Source organism: Nomascus leucogenys, chromosome 8, assembly GCF_006542625.1.
Source record: "Nomascus leucogenys isolate Asia chromosome 8, Asia_NLE_v1, whole genome shotgun sequence".
NCBI classification, from domain to species: domain Eukaryota; kingdom Metazoa; phylum Chordata; class Mammalia; order Primates; family Hylobatidae; genus Nomascus; species Nomascus leucogenys.
Window position 1 is genome coordinate 101433308 of NC_044388.1, and position 16949 is coordinate 101450256.

The window sequence follows — 16949 nt, forward strand, 5'->3', positions numbered from 1 at the left end:
ATATTTGAAAAAGTGATTTCACTAGCTAATGTTCATTGTTTTTGCCAGGTGAATTTTATGAAGAGTGTGATGTCTGGAGATCAACTGAGAGAAGATAGAATGGCTCTTGACAATTTATTGGCAAACCTACCCCCGGCCAAGCCAGGAAAAAGTAGCAGTTTAGAAATGACTCCCTACAATACGCCTCAGCTGTCTCCAGCAACCACTCCAGCAAATAAAAAGAATCGATTACCTATAGGTAAAGAGAATTTCTCATATCGGAGCTTTCTCTTAAATCTAATATTTCATTAGCCTTTGTTATTGCTCAGTGTTTTGGAATATATGTTTAAGTACTTGGGAAAGTCTTTCTCTTCATGTTTACTGATGGTATTTCAGTTTTTAGAAATCGTATCAGATTAGTTAAGGTTTATCAGTAGGCTTTAGCTTTGCCTACATACTTTTCATAATTAATTGAAGTCATGCTATCCACAGTATACTTTGTTTAAATTTTATTGTCTTTTCTTGAAAAAATTTTGGAAATGTTATAAGTCATTTTTAAAACTATGTAGCCCTCAGCCTGGTGCAGTGGCACGTGCCTGTGGTCCCAGCTACTTGGGAGGCTGAGATGGGGAGATTGCTTGAGCCTGGGAGGTCGAGGCTGCAGTGAACCATGATCGTGCCACTGCACTTCAGCCTGGGTGACAGAGTGAGACCCTATCTCAAAAAAAAAAAAAAATTATGTAGCCCTCTCCTTTCTACAAAGTTCTAAATAATACAATAAACTATATTATTTTAGAAGTTTCCATCAATAAAGTGGAAAATAATAGTATTCTATTATTTTCATTAATAATCAGTCTTTTATCAACTGAGCTAAGATATCTTAATGTTATAAAATAAAGCAAAAGTTTCATTTTATTTTTTCAAGTTTGTTTATTTAAGAATTCTATTTAATTAAGCCTTATTTGCTTGGTTAACATTTGTTATCTGTCTGTCTATAAAAAAGTTAATTGAGCATATACCATGTTCCATACTCTGGGTAGGCACTTTATAAATGTTGTTTCGTTTAATCCCCACAGAAGTCCTGTGAGAGTGGATGTGTCTTGCACATGAGGCACTGTGATAGACACTGGATACAAAGACCATTAGGACTTGCCCTTACTGTCAAGTTGGCTGTTGATAGTTTAGTTAGGGAGAACAAGAAGAGACTAGTACCCTTCAGCGTACTAAGCGTTCTGAGGAGATAAGTATGAGGGTTATGGGGACACCTAACTTAGCCAAAATGGTGGTGGTATCAGGATAAGATCTTGGAGCAGGTGAAGCCAGTTTGCGCTTTGTGATGAATGGGAGTTAGACAAAGTTAACAAGATGGGGAAAAAGTGTTTAAGCCAGGGGAACAGGAGTATTTTAGTGCCTGCCTAATTATAACGAGGAACTCAGCAACACTTAGTGAACATAGTTCTTTTTAATTTATACATTTTGAAGAGAGGGATTTTACTTTTAAACTTCTGTGAGCTAATTTGTTAAGAACTGCCAGTTTCTTAAAATTAATCTACCTTATATTTAACATAACGTGGATTGTATCAACAGGAGTGTAGCATCATACTCTTCAAGTCTTTGTCTTATTGTATCACCCCAAAATGTCAGTTTTCAAAATAAAAAATAGAAAAAGGGATTTTGCACTTACTGGTTTTTTTTTTTTTTTTTTTTTTTGAGATGGAGTCTCCCTCTTGTTGCCCAGGCTGGAGTGCAATGGCACAATCTTGGCTCACTGCAACCTCTGCCTTCCAGGTTCAAGCAATTCTTCTGCCTCAGCCTCCCCAGTAGCTGGGATTATAGATGCCCACCACCACGCCCGGCTAATTTTTATATTTTTAGTAGAGACGGGGTTTTGCCATGTTGACCAGGCTGGTCTTGAACTCCTGACCTCAGGTGATCCACCTGCCTCGGCTTCCCAAAGTGCTGGGAATACAGGTGTGAGCCACCGTACCCGGGCACTTAATGGTTTTTTATGGGCTATTTGCACTCTGTTCACATGATGAAGTAAATGATTTTTAGTAAATCAGAGATTTTTTTCCATTGTTCACTGCTATACATTTGTTTATTCATTTCCCATTATCCAAAAGTGTCATTAAATATGAGTCTGATGGAAAGTGAATTTCAAATGTATGCCCAATATTATTTTGTATAGTCTTGTTACCTAGCTATTGCATTTATTTCGTATCTTAAAAAATTTGTCCATTGTTCAGAGGGTTGATTTTCTTTCTATTTAAGGCTTTCACAACCCAGGATAACAGTTAACAGCCATCACTGCCTGGGATTCCTCAGCTACCAATATTACCTCTCATATTACACTAGTAACCCCGTTTGGTGGGTAATAGGCCGTTCTTCCTCTTCTTTTATAATTTTATTTAAGAAATAGTTTATAAAAGTATGCTCCATGTACATGTTGCTTTTACTTTATGTAAATTGCTACATAAAATTTGATTGCTCGCATTTTTATAAATTATAGTTACAGAGTTACGATTCGTAGATCTCTTTATGAACTTGAATTTAAATTTGCAATTCAGTAGAAGATAGGGTGAGCAAATAAAGGTATGAGTAGGCCTATTTTAGACTCAGAAATTGATGTGTGCTCTGAATTTTCAGACTAAAATTGATTAATGAACATTAATCAGCATTGTAAAGAAAGGTGATTGTTTATATTTCTGCCTCTGTCTTCAAGTAGGTCACCTTTCATACAATGTGAAGTTGACTTTTGCTTTTGTACTGAATTTTATTGTCCTCTGAAAGAAAATAGAAACTTTTTTTTCCTTGATTTTTTTTTTTTTTTTTTTTTTTGAGACTGAGTCTAACTCTCGTTGCCCAGGATGGAGTGCAATGGCATGATCTCGGCTCACCGCAACCTCTGCCTCCCGGATTCAAGCCATTCTCCTGCCTCAGCCTCCCGAGTAGATGGAATCACAGGCGTGTGCCACCACGCCCAGCTAATTTTGTATTTTTAGTAGAGATGGGGTTTCTCCATGTTGGTCAGGCTGGACTTGAACTCCCGGCCTCAGGTGATCCACCCACCTCAGCCTCCCAAAGTGCTGAGATTACAGGCATGAGCCACCACGCCCAGCCTTCTTTTTTTTTTTTTTTTTTTTTTTTTTAGAGACAGGGTTTCGCTTTTATCGTGCAGGCTGGTGTGTAATGGTGCGATCTCGGCTCACTGCAACCTCCGCCTCCCAGGTTCCAGTGATTCTCCTACCTCAGCCTCCCAAGTAGCTGGGATTACAGGTGCCTGCCACCATGCCCGGCTAATTTTTCTATTTTTAGTAGAGACGGGATTTCACCATGTTGGCCACGCTGGTCTCGAACTCCCGACCTCAGGTGATCACCTGCCTCAGCCTCCCAGAGTGCTAGGATTACAGGCGTGAGCCACTACACCCAGCAGTTATTTTAGAAAAAAGTATTTTTCATTTGCTTATACGCAGGGGAAAGAAACAAAAATAATTGAAGCCTTTGTTAATTTATACTGTTACCAAAGCAGAAAGGACCTCTTCTCCAAACATAAATAAATTTTCTCTCTTGTATCTTTGAAAAGACATTAATACATTTCAGGGGGGAAAAGTACATTTAAAAACTGATTCTGGGCCAGGCACGGTGGCTCATGCCTGTAATCCCAGCACTTGGGGAAGCCGAGGTGTGTGGATCACCTCAGATCAGGAGTTCAAGACCAGCCTGACCAACATGGCAAAACACCATCTCTACTAAAAGTACAAAATTCACCAAGCGTGGTGGTGGCTGCCTATAATCTCAGCTACTTGGGAGGCTGAGGCAGGAGAATTGCTTGAACCCAGGAGGCAGTGATCGCAATGAGCCGAGATTGTGCCATTGCACTGTAGCCTGGGCAACAAGAGTGAAACTCCATCTCAAAAAAAAAAACACTGATTCTGGTTTTGTTAACAGTTGCCTAACTTAAAGTATCTTATTTATGTGGCTATTAGGTTTTCATATGAAATTTTCTTTTTTCTTTTCTTTTCTTTTTTTTTTGAAATAGAGTCTCGCTCTGACGCCCAGGCTGGAGTGCAGTGGTGCAAACTTGGCTCACTGCAATCTCCGCCTGCCTGGTTCAAGTGATTCTCCTGTCTCAGCCCCCCGAGTAGCTAGGATTATAGGTGCACGTCACCATGCCTGGCTAATTTTTTGTATTTTAGTAGAGATGGGGTTTCACTGTGTTACCCTGGCTGGTCTCGAACTCCTGAATTCAGGCAATCCACCTGCCTCAGCCTCCCAAAGTGCTAGGATTACAGGTGTAATCCCTCATATGAAATTTTCTAATGCTTGTAAGTTCAGTTATTGGTGTGGGAGACCTGTAGCAATTACATCAATTTATAGGAAAAATAGTTAAGGTATCTTAAAAAGATAAGAAATGAGGTAATGCTTTTCTTGTCACTCCAAGTCTTAAATTGATTGTGACATGTTTGCTGTTCTGCAGATGTGATCATCTGTGTGGCACTTCCTGTCAGATGCACTTGGATCACTGTTCTTGATTATCAGTTTTGAAGGAGAATCTTTTTTTTTTTTTTTTTTTTTGAGACAGAGTCTCACTCTGTTGCCCAGGCTGGAGTGCAGTGGCGCAATCTCGGCTCACTGCAAGCTCCGCCTCCCGGGTTCACGCCATTCTCCTGCCTCAGCTTCCCGAGTAGCTGGGACTACAGGCGCCCGTCACCGCGCCCAGCTAATTTTTTGTATTTTTAGTAGAGACAGGGTTTCACTGTGGTCTTGATCTCCTGACCTCGTGATCCACCCGCCTCGGCCTCCCAAAGTGCTGGGGTTACAGGCGTGAGCCACTGCGCCCGGCCTAGGAGAATCTTTATTAGTCAGTAGAGTAACTGGGAGGATCTGGTTTTTTGTTTTGTTTTGTTTTTTTCTTATTTACATTTTTACCACTCTTGTGCATGTGCAAATGTTCTGCACTAATAGAAAATATGTTTTCGTATTTAGCATACCATTTTCTTCATTTGTCTATTTCTCTAAATTATTTTATTTGAAATTTTTTATTAGCAACTCGGAGCAGAAGCCGCACCAATATGCTAATGGACCTACATATGGACCATGAAGGATCATCTCAAGAAACCATCCAGGAGGTGCAACCAGAAGAGGTGTTGGTCATTTCCTTAGGGACAGGTCCTCAGCTTACTCCAGGGATGATGTCAGAAAATGAGGTATGAATCAGTTGCTTCTATAAATCAATATCCATGTCTTAGTCCATACAGGCTGCTGTAACAAAACACCAGAGGCTGGATGGCTTATAAACAACAGAAATTTATTTCTCACATTTGTAGAGGCCAGGAAGTCTATCGTCAAGGCAGATTCAGTGTCTCATAAGGATCTGTTTACTGGTTCATAGATGATGTATTCTTGCTGTGTCTTTGGGCTTATTTTATTTTTTTTTGAGATGGAGTGTCGCTCTTGTTGCCCAGGCTGGAGTGCAATAGCACAATCTCGGCTCACTGCAACCTCCCAATCCCGGGTTCAAGCAATTCTCCTGCCTCAGCCTCCTGAGTAGCTGGAATTACAGGCATGCGTCACCATGCTCAGCTAATTTTGTATTTTTAGTAGAGACAGGGTTTCTACATGTTGGTCAGGCTGGTCTCAAACTCCCGAACTGAGGTGATCCGCCTGTCTTTGCCTCCCAAAGTGCTGAGATTACAGGTGTGAGCCACCGCACCTGGCTGGTTGGGCCTATTTTATAAGGGCACTTATTCCATTTGCGAGGGCCCTGCCTTCATGACCTAATCACCCCCCCAAAGGCCCCATCTCCAAATACCATCACCTTGGGGGTTAGAATTTCAACATATAGATTTTGGGGGAGCACAAACATTCAGATCCTAGCAGTGAATTTTTTTTTTTCTTTTTCTTTTCTTTTTCTTTTTTTTTTTTTTTTTGAGACAGAGTCTCGCTCTGTCACCCAGGCTGGAGTGCAGTGGCATGATGTCAGCTCGCTGCAAGCTCCGCCTCCTGGGTTCACACTGTTCTCCTGCCTCAGCCTCCCAAGTAGCTGGGACTACAGGCGCCCGCCACCACGCTCGGCTAATTTTTTGTATTTTTAGTAGAGAAGGGGTTCCACCGTGTTAGCCAGGATGGTCTCGATCTCCTGACCTCGTGATCCATCTGCCTCGGCCTCCCAAAGTGTTGGGATTACAGGTGTGAGCGACTGTGCCTGGCCTAGAAACATATTTTTATAACAAATTCCTTGCACTTAAACTTTCACATATTTCTTACTTTTTCTCCTGAGGAGAAAAAGGAAGTGAAGGCTAAGGTACAGTTGCAAACTGCCTGGCTAAGTGTTGAAGTGCCCCAAAACAGAGCCAATCTTTAAAGACTTGGAAATGTTTTGTTTTGTTTTATTCCAGGTGTTAAATCTGCCAAATCATGGGCTCACCACTAAGCTAACAGAACAGAAACTTCAGAGGCCACACATGACAGAAAATTTAGAGAGGTCGTTAAATAGTCACTACAACAAGCAGCAACAATGAACTAGGGGTTAAGGGTATATAATCTGATTTCCAGAATTGCCACGTTATAACATTTATTTGTTTATTTTTTATTTTAATTTTTTTATTATACTTTAAGTTCTGGGATACATGTGCAGAACGTGCAGGTTTGTTACATAGGTATACATGTGCCATAGTGGTTTGCTGCACCCATCAACCCATCATCTACATTAGATATTTCTCCTAACGATATCCCTCCCCTAACCCCTCATACCCCCGACAGGCCCCAGTGTATGACGTTCCCCTCCCTGTGTCCATGTGTTCTCATCGTTCAACTCCCACTTATGAGGGAGAACATGTGGTGTTTGGTTTTCTGTTCCTGCGTTAGTTTGCTGAGAATGATGGTTTCCAGCTTCATCTGTGTCCCTGCAAAGGACATGAACTAATCCTTTTTTTTTTTTTTGAGACGGAGTCTCACTCTGTCGCCCAGGCTGGAGTGCAGTGGCGCAATCTCGGCTCACTGCAAGCTCCGCCTCCCGGGTTCACGCCATTCTCCTGCCTCAGCCTCTCCGAGTAGCTGGGACTACAGGCGCCCGCCACCACGCCCGGCTAATTTTTTGTATTTTTAGTAGAGACGGGGTTTCACCGTGGTCTCAATCTCCTGACCTCGTGATCCACCCACCTCGGCCTCCCAAAGTGCTGGGATTACAAGCGTGAGCCACCGCGCCCAGCCGAACTAATCCTTTTTTATGGCTGCATAGTATTCCATGGTGTATATGTGCCACATTTTCATTATCCAGTCTATCATTGATGGGCATTTGGGTTGGTTCCAAGTCTTTGCTATTGTGAATAGTGCTGCAGTAAACATATGTGTCCATGTGTCTTTATAATAGAATGATTTATAATCCTTTGGGTATATACCCAGTAATGGGATTGCTGGGTCAAAGGGTATTTCTGGTTCTAGATCCTTGAGGAATTGCCTCACTGTCTTCCACAACAGTTGAACTAATTTACACTCCCACCAACAGTGTGAAAGTGTTCTGGTTTCTCCACATTCTCTCCAGCATCTGTTGTTTCCTGATTTTTTAATGATCACTTTATAATATTTAAAATGTCTGCTTTTCAGCAAAACTTACGAGGCATATAAAGAAACAAAAAATATGGCCCTTTCACAAGAAAAAAGTTAATAGAAAATGTCCTTGATGGGCTGGGCGCGTTGGCTCATGGCCGTAATCCCAACACTTTGGGAGGCAAAGGTGGGCGGATCATGAGGTCAGGAGTTTGAGACCAGCCTGACCAACATGGTGAAACCCTGTCTCGACTAAAAATACAAAAATTAGCCAGGTGTGGTGGCGTGCACCTGTAATATCAGCTACTCAGGAGGCTGAGGCAGGAGAATCGCTTGAACCTGGGAGGCAGAGGTTGCAGTGAGCCAAGATTGCGCCACTGCACTCTAGCCTGGGCAATGTAGCGAGACTCCGTCTCAAAAAAAAAAAAAAAGAAAATATCCTTGATGGCCGGGCGGCGGCTCACGACTGTAATCCCAGCACTTTGGGAGGCTGAGGTGGGCGGATCACCTGAAGTTGGCCTGAGCAACATGGAGAAACCCTGTCTCTACTAAAAATACAAAATTAGCCAGGCCTGGTGGCACATGCCTGTAATCCCAGTTACTCGGGAGGCTGAGGTAGGAGAATCGCTTGAACTTGGGATATAGAGGTTGTGGTGAGCTGAGATTGCGCTGTTGTACTCCAGCCAGGGCAACAAGAGCAAAACTCTGTCTCAAAAAACCAAAAAAAAAAAGAAAGAAAGAAAATGGCCTTGATGAAGCACAGACATTGGACTTACTCAAGACTTTAAATCAATTTTTTTTTTAAATATACTCAAAGAGCTATGGAAACCACAGACAAAGAACTAAAGAAAACCAAGAGAACAAGGTCTCACCAAATAGAAGATATCAATAAAGAGGTAGAAATTACAGAAGGAACCGTATAGAAATTCTGGAGTTGGAAAGTATAATAACTGGAATGAAAAATACATTAGAGGGGTTCAACAGCAGATTTGTACAGGCAGAGAAATCAGTGACCTTGAAGATGGATCAGTTGAGTCTCAGGAGCAGAAAGATTACAAAAGACAAAGACATTATGTGTTGATAAATAGTCATTAAGAAGATGCACCCAGCACTTTGGGAGGCCACTCTCACTGTAGCCTCTGCCTCCCCTGTTCAAGTGATTCTCCTGCCTCAGCTTCCCTAGTAGATGGGACTACAGGCATGTGCCACTATGCCCAGCTAATTTTTGTATTTTTAGTAGAGACAGGGTTTCACTTTATGTTGGCCAGGTGCTCTCAAACTCCTGACCTCAGGTGATCTGCCCGCCTCAGCCTCCCAAAGTGTTGGGATTAGAGGCCACTGTGGCCAGCTAAAGTGTTTTTAGCACTCAGATTCTGTGGTTTTAGTTTAGAGTTTGCAGATGCTCTGATTTAGAAGCACGAAATTAGACTTTTGTATTTTATACTCCAGTGTGTATTTTGTATTTTATACTCCAGTGTGTATTTTGTATTTTATACTCCAGTGTGACTGACTTTGTACAGTGGCTTTCTGTATGGCATCTCAAAATTGCTTGCCTTTGGATATGATTTGGAAAAATATCTTCATTGTGTTATATAATCCCTTTTCTGTTAATTCACATGAATCTCCAGACCTTGAAATGATTTTTCTCCTGATGTTTTAGTTTCATATCCCTCACTATGGTGAATAGTTTAAGTTATCTTAAAAATAAAAAATTTCAAATGTTTCTGTTGGCCAGTTATGGTGGCTCATGCCTGTAATCCCAGTACTTTGGAAGGCTGAGGTGAGAGGATTGCTTGAAACCAGGAGTTCGAGACCAGCCTGGGCAACATAGTAAGACCTTGTCTCTACAAAAATCAAAAAATTTCCAGGGATGGTGGCTCACACCTGTAATCCCAGCGCTTTGGGAGGTTGAGGCAGAAGGATCCTTGAGTCCGGGACTTCAAGACCAGCCTGGGCAACTTGGCGAGACCCTGTCTTAATAATAAATAGGCCAGGTGCAGTGGCTCACGCCTGTAATCTCAGCACTTTGGGAGGGCGAAGCAGGCAGATCACTTGAGGTCAGGAGTTTGAGACCAGCCTGGCCAACATGGTGAAACCCCATCTTTACTAAAAATACAAAAATTAGCTGAGTGTGGTGGCACATGCCTGTAATCCCAGCTACTTGGGAGGCTGAGACAAGAGAATCGCTTGAACCTGGGAGGCGGAGGTGGCAGTGAGTCAAGATCATGCCATTGCACTCCAGCCTAGGTGACAGTGTGAGACTCTGTCTCAAAAATATAATAATAATAATAATAACTAAAAATAAAAAAAATTAGCTGGGCTTGGTGGTGTGTACCTGCAGTCCCAGCTACTCAGGAGGCTAAAGCAGGAGGATTGCTTGTGCCTAGGGGTTCGAGGCTGTGGTGAGCCATGATTGCACCACTGCACTCCAGCCTGGGCGACAGAATGAGCTCCATCTTAAAAAAAATTTTTTTAATAAATAAAATTTTATGTTTATTTAATTTTTTTTCTTTTGAGATGGAATCTCCCTCTGTCACCCAGGCTGGAGTGCAGTGGTGCAATCACAGCTCACTGCAACCTCCACTTCCCAGGTTCAAGTGATTCTCCAGCCTCCTGAGTAGCTGGGATCTTAGGTGTGCGCCACGAAGCCTGGCCTATGTCTATTAATTTCAAGCAAATAGGGAAAAAAAACTTTTTTTTTTTTTTTTTTTTTTTTGAGATGGTGTCTTGCTCTGTCACCCAGGCTGGAGTGCAGTGGTGCAATCTCAGCTCATTGCAACCTCCACCTCCCAGGTTCAAGCGATTCTCCTGTCTCAGCCTCCCAAGTAGCTGGAATTACAGGCGCACGCCACCATGCCTGGTTAATTTTGTATTTTTAGTAGAGATGGGATTTTGCCGTGTGGCCCAGGTTGAACTCCTGACCTCAGGTGATCCGTCAGCCTCGACCTCCCAGAGTGCTGGGGTTACAGGCATGAGCCACCACCACTCCCAGCCAAAAAACCTGTATTTAAAGGCATCATGTGTAAGTGTATAAAACCATTTCAAAACCTTTAATTTACTCAGAGCCAAAACAGCAACCAAGAATGGTTTTTTTTTTTCTGTTTAAAAATAATTTATCTTTTAGCTGACAAAATTGTATCTATTTATGGTACACATGTTTTGATATACATTGTGGAATGGCTAAATCAAGCTAAATAACATGTATCGCCTCACATATTTTTCATTTTTTGTGGTAAGTTTTTTCTTTGTGAGTGAGGGTACTATTCTTCATATTTCAGCAACAGCCAAGGGAGCCAAGGCCTGTGAGTTCAAGTCCAGGGTGTACCTGAAACATGCTATGTGACTTTCCACAAAGCACTCAATTCTTCATTAAGGTGGAGATATACACACAAAGCTGAGTTGTGAGGCTTGTAGGGAGTAGTGAGATATAATTATGTTATTTGGAAGTCATCTGGCAAATAGAAAGCATTATAAAAAGGCCATCAATCTAAGCTGGAGATGTCTGTGAAGCCATACTTCAGTTTCTGGTATGGACTTTTGTGGCCCTGTATGTATATTGTGATCAAGTGGACGTTCAAACTAGATGGATTAAATCTTGATGCCTACAAAATAACATGATTACACGTTTTCTTCTAGTTGAATTTATTTACTTTTGTTCATTTACTTTAAATTTTATTTAAATTTTGCAAATTTAGTATGTTTAAAATTTTTATTTATTTATTTTTTATTTTTATTTTTTTGAGATGGAGTCTTACTGTATCGCCCAGGTTGGAGTGCAGTGGCGCGATCTCGGCTCATTGCAAGCTCCGCCTCCCAGGTTCACGCCATTCTCCTGCCTCAGCCTCCCGAGTAGCTGGGACTACAGGCACCTGCCACCATGCCCGGCTAATTTTTTTTGTAGTTTTAGTAGAAATGGGGTTTCACCATGTTAGCCATCATGGTCTCGATTTCCTGACCTCGTGATCTGCCTGCCTTGGCCTCCCAAAGTGCTGAGATTACAGGCATGAACCACTGTGCCCAGCCTTGTTTATTTACTTTCTTTAAATTTTGCAAATTTAATATGTGACATGACAACTGTTTTATGTGCATCTTTTTACTTAATTCTCAGCAATTACATGGCATACATACCGTTACTGTGACCATTTTATAGATGAAGAAACTGAGGCTTAGAGAATTTCAATAACTTGCCTATCCAAGGTTACATAATTGACACATGACAGAATTAGAAGGACCAGCGTGCTGACACCAAAGACTTCTGATTTGTATAATTCTCACCACTACTCATCTGGTAGTCTGGTTGCCTGTTCAATCTGTGACACTCTTAGGGTAATGGAAAGGCATAGCTTCAGCTGCTTTAATTCATATACTTTTATTCCACAGGTATTTAAAAGCTTGACAGACCTTCTAAATAGGTTTGTAGTTAAAAATTGATAATTTAAGATTAAGGAGTTAAATATGCATTTGCTATGTTTGTTTCCTTATCAGTAATCTTTCCATTGATAAACCAAAATTGACATTTTATTTTTTAGGTCCTAAACATGCAGCTTTCGGATGGAGGACAAGGAGATGTCCCTGTTGATGAAAACAAACTCCATGGTAAACCTGATAAAACCTTGCGCTTTTCCCTCTGCAGTGATAATCTGGAAGGAATATCTGAAGGTGAAGGGTTACTTCATTCAAGGAGTTGTGTGATTCAATTAATAGTTTGTTTTGTGTTTTTTAAAGGAGCTTATAAATTATAATTATACCATCTGTGCCTCTCACTGAGGAGACTAATGAAGATTTCCTCTAATGAGCTTGAACAGTTGGCTGTAAAGATTGTTTCCTGAATAAAATTAAAATTGCAAGATGCCTTTGGTCATATAAAATGGAGAAGATACGTCTTTACTCAGACTTAAACAGAATAACAGCAAGTTTTGCTTCTGCAGTATTAATATATACCAAAGCTTATAGAGCTCCTTTAGAAGGATATCATGCATGTCTAAACGGGAAAAAATTGACTTACTAGTATTTCAAGATGTTGCATATACTCTTAAATGTTCTGTATTCCTTTACTCACACTCACACACACCTTTATGAAGCAGGAGACAATGGAAATAGGTATTAAAAAGAAAATTCAAAGCCAAGATTGTGAAATGAGAATATGTCATTTTGCCTACTAGTACCAATTTTTTTTTTTTTTTTTTTGAGACAGAGTCTCGTTCGTTACCCAGGCTGGAGTGCAGTGGCGTGATCTTGGCTCACTGCAAGCTCCGCCTCCCGGGTTCACGCCATTCTTCTGCCTCAGCCTCCTGCGTAGTTGGGACTACAGGCACCCGCCACCACGCCTGGCTAATTTTTTGTATTTTTAGTAGAGACGGGGTTTCACCATGTTAGCCAGGATGGTCTCGATCTCCTGACCTCGTGATCCGCCTGCCTCAGCCTCCCAAAGTGCTGGGATTACAGGCGTGAGCCACTGCGTCTGGCCCCAATTTTTTTTTTTAAAGACAATAGTTCAAATTTACTGACATTTAAAAAGAAACCTAAAATATAATAGCTTCACATTTTAATCTGACTTTTCCAAAAAAAGAGATATGTAATGTATGTTCATTCTACAAAATAGAGAAATAGAATCACCTATAATCTCAAAAGTTTGTTAATAGCAGTTGATGTTTTAGATTATTCACACCAAAATTAGGTTTATCCTGTTTTGTAACCTTTTGTAATTTAATAATACGGCATTAACATTTCCCTTTGTAATTTAACATTCTTAAATAACATGGTTTTTATGACTGTTTTCCTTAACTCACATGGGCATATCATAATTTTTTTCAACTTTCTTCTGTGATTAAATCTAGAGATTGCTTCCACTTTTCGGACATAATAACTTCTGGGCTTGGTGAGGTGGCTCATGCCTGTAATCCCAGCACTTTGGGATGCCGAGGCGGGTGGATTCACTGAGCTCAGGAGTTTGAGACCAGCCTGGGCAACACGGTGAAACCCTGTCTCTACTAAAATACGAAAAATTAGCCCGGTGTGGCAGCGTGTGCCTGTAGTCCCAGCTACTTGGGAGACTGAGGCAGGAGAATTGCTTGAACCCAGGAGGTGGAGGTTGCAGTGAGTCAAGATGGTGCCACTGCATTCCAGCTTGTACAATAGAGCGAGACTCTCTTTAAAAAAAAAAAAAAAAAAAAAAAAAAGAAGCTCTATAACAAGCAACTTTAGATTAATTTTTTTTTTTTTTTTTGAGATGGAGTCTCACTTTTGTTGCCCAGGCTGGAGTGCAATGGCACGATCTCAGCTCACTGCAACCTTTGCCTCCCGGGTTCAAGCAATTCCCCTGCCTCAGCCTCCTAAGTAGCTGAGATTACAGGCATGTGCCACCAGGCGGGCTAATTTTTGTATTTTTTGTTTTGTTTTGTTTTGTTTTTTGAGACGGAGTCTCGCTCTGTCGCCCAGGCTGGAGTGCATTGGCACGATCTCGGCCCACTGCAAGCTCTGCCTCCCGGGTTCACGCCATTCTTCTGCCTCAGCCTCCCCAGTAGCTGGGACTACAAGTGCCCGCCACCACGCCTGGCTAAATTTTTATATTTTTAGTAGAGGCTGGGTTTCATCATGTTAACCAGGATGGTCTTGATCTCCTGACCTCATGATCCACCCACCTCAGCCTCCCAAAGTGCTAGGATTACAGGCATGAGGCATTGCACCCAGCAGATTAATTTGTTATTAGCACCTTAGGATAAATTCCTAGAAGCAGAATTTCTCAAAAGGCATGTGTTTTTTTAAGGTATAAAAAGTATTAAAAACACTTTAATCAGTTGTTAGTCTTTTATCAAGGCATGAAAAATTGTGTAGTGGCTCACGACTGTTTTAAAAAGATTGCTCACTCTATAAACATTTCTCTAGGTCCTTCAAATCGCTCCAATTCAGTGTCCTCCCTAGACCTAGAAGGAGAGTCTGTGTCAGAACTTGGAGCAGGACCTTCTGGCAGTAATGGAGTTGAAGCTCTACAGCTGTTAGAACATGAGCAAGGTAAAGTGAAGTTGAACACAGTTGCCTAAGTAGCGAAGAATTTACCTGATTGCAAGATGAGCATTAAGTTGGCTTGGTTCAGTAAGAGATTAAATCACCATTAAACTTAACATTTATTCATCATTCCTTCAGTTCTTCAAAATGTATTTAGTTGGTAAGTGGATTGTTTAGGCTTAATAAATTAATATAAATTACTTGAAATTCAGTAGTATTTGATATTTTAATTCTGTAATATTTTAGGGATACAATGTAAATACTCAAGGCTCAAGGAACTTAGAATAGGGAAAGAATAGTACACAATTGATTTAAAGTATCATAAAAGTATTTGGCAGTTCTGAGCGAGAGATACATATGGTTGAAAGTATAGGGAAAGCTGCCAGGCATGGTGGCTCACACCTGTAATCCCAGCACTTTGGGTGGCTGAGGCGGGTGGATCACTTGAGGTCGGGAGTTCAAGACCAGCCTGACCAACATGGAAAAACCCCGTCTCTACTGAAAATACAAAATTAGCCGGGGTGGTGGCGCATGCCTGTAATCCCAGTTACTCGAGAGGCTGAGGCAGGAGAATCGCTTGAACACAGGAGGTGGAGGTTGCGGTGAGCCAAGATCGTGCCATTGCACAACAGCCTGGGCAAAAAGAACGAAACTCTGTCTCAAAAAAAAAAAAAAAGAGAAAGTATAGGGAAAGTAGTTTATTGGAAGAAAATATTAGCCTTAAGGGCTGGCTGGTATTGCCTTGGCAGAAGTTGGAGGTAGGTCATTCTAGGTGAAGGACAAGCATAAGCAAGTCAAAGAGGTGAGAAGCCGTAGTACTTTTTCAGGTATCAGTTAGGGAAATAGAGTGAGGTAAGGATTAAAGAGTATGTGGATCCCTGTTGTGGAAAGAAGGATGTCAGTATTTTAGTAGTAAGCTGGAAGCCACTGAAGGCTTTTGGTTCAGTGAGGATGAGGAAGTGAGGTGCCTTAGGAAGATTAAGTTGAAAGAGTTTTTTGGATTTGTTCATTTAAGATGATGCCCTTGGCCAGGTACAGTGGCTCGCGCCTGTGATCCCAGCACTTTGGGAGGCTGAGGCAGGTAGATCACTTGAGGTCAGGAATTTGAGACCAGTCTGGCCAACATAGTGAAACCCCATCTCTACTAAAAATACAAAAATTAGCCAGGTGAGGTGGTAAGCACCTGTAATCCCAGCTACTCAGAAGGCTGAGGCACGAGAATCACTTGAACTTGGGAGGCAGGGGTTGCAGTGAGCTGAGATCGCACCACTACACTCTAGCCTGGGCGACAGAGTGAGACTGACTGAAAAAAAAAAGATGGGCCGGGTGCGGTGGCTCACACCTGTAATCCCCAGCACTTTGGGAGGCCGAGACAGGTGGATCACGAGGTCAGGAGATCGAGACCATCCTGGCTAACACGGTGAAATCCTGTCTCTACTAAAAATATAAAAGAATTAGCTGGGCGTGTTTGCAGGCACCTGTAGTCCCAGCTACTCAGGAGGCTGAGGCAGGACAATGGCGTGAACCTGGGAGGCAGAGCTTGCAGTGAGCTGAGATCTCACCACTGCACTCCAGCCTGGGGGACAGAGTGAGACTCCATCTCAAAAAAAAAAAAAAAAAAAAAAGATGATGCCCTCAACTAGGTTTGACACAGTGATTTTAGCATGCATAAGAATTACCTGGTTAGCTTTTTAAAAATTCCATTTCCCAAGTCTTACTTCTAGAAAAGAAGTCAATTTTTAGAAAGAAAAAGAGTATTGTCATTGGAGTGTGTGTGGCTTGAAAAAAGTAATGCTGTATTTTACTGGATTGGTTTATCAGTGTATTAATTAGGATTAAGTTTGTTGCAAACAGCAGAGAAAACTCAAATAATAAAGTAGTACCTCCTTATCCATGGTTTCACCTTCCATGGCTTCAGTTACCCATGGGCAAACTTGGTGCAAAAATATTAAATGGAAAATTCCAGAAATAATTCATAAGCTTTAAATTCTGTGCCATTCTGAGTAATGTGATGAAATCTCGCACAGTATCACTCTATCACATCCAGGACATGAATCATTCCTTAGTTCAGTATATCCATATATACACTACCTGCCTATTAGTCACTGCTTATCAGATGAAAACAGCATGGAATATATAGGATTTGGTACTATCCAAAGCTTCAGTTATCCACTGGAGGCCATTGCATAAGTGGAGGAGGAACTTTCATATGAGTTTATGAAAGAAGTTCAACAAATATCACCTCTTTAGCAAGCTTCCTGGGAGATTCTGAGATAGGTGGTTGGCATATGCAAAATGCTAGATTAAGAAGTGAATTGATAGGCCGGGCACAGTGGCTCATGCCTGTAATCCCAGCACTTTGGGAGGCCGAGGCGGGCGGATCACCTGAGATTGGGAGTTCGAGACCAGCCTGACCA

The 16949-nt window shown here is 41.6% G+C and overlaps 1 protein-coding gene across 11 annotated transcripts in view; it reads left to right on the top strand.

The window, feature by feature from the left end:
* GAPVD1 (GTPase activating protein and VPS9 domains 1) overlaps positions 1 to 16949 on the top strand; it is a 97622-nt gene that overhangs the window by 42024 nt on the left and 38649 nt on the right. For 7 of the 11 annotated variants that reach the window (XM_003264136.3, XM_030817816.1, XM_030817813.1 and 4 more), the window contains 4 exons: positions 49 to 238; positions 5026 to 5186; positions 12057 to 12186; positions 14413 to 14538. In XM_003264136.3, coding sequence (XP_003264184.1) covers positions 49 to 238; positions 5026 to 5186; positions 12057 to 12186; positions 14413 to 14538 — 607 coding nt within the window. The remainder of the gene's footprint in view (positions 1 to 48; positions 239 to 5025; positions 5187 to 12056; positions 12187 to 14412; positions 14539 to 16949) is intronic. The other 4 variants (XM_030817820.1, XM_030817822.1, XM_030817815.1 and 1 more) reach the window with 1 other exon arrangement.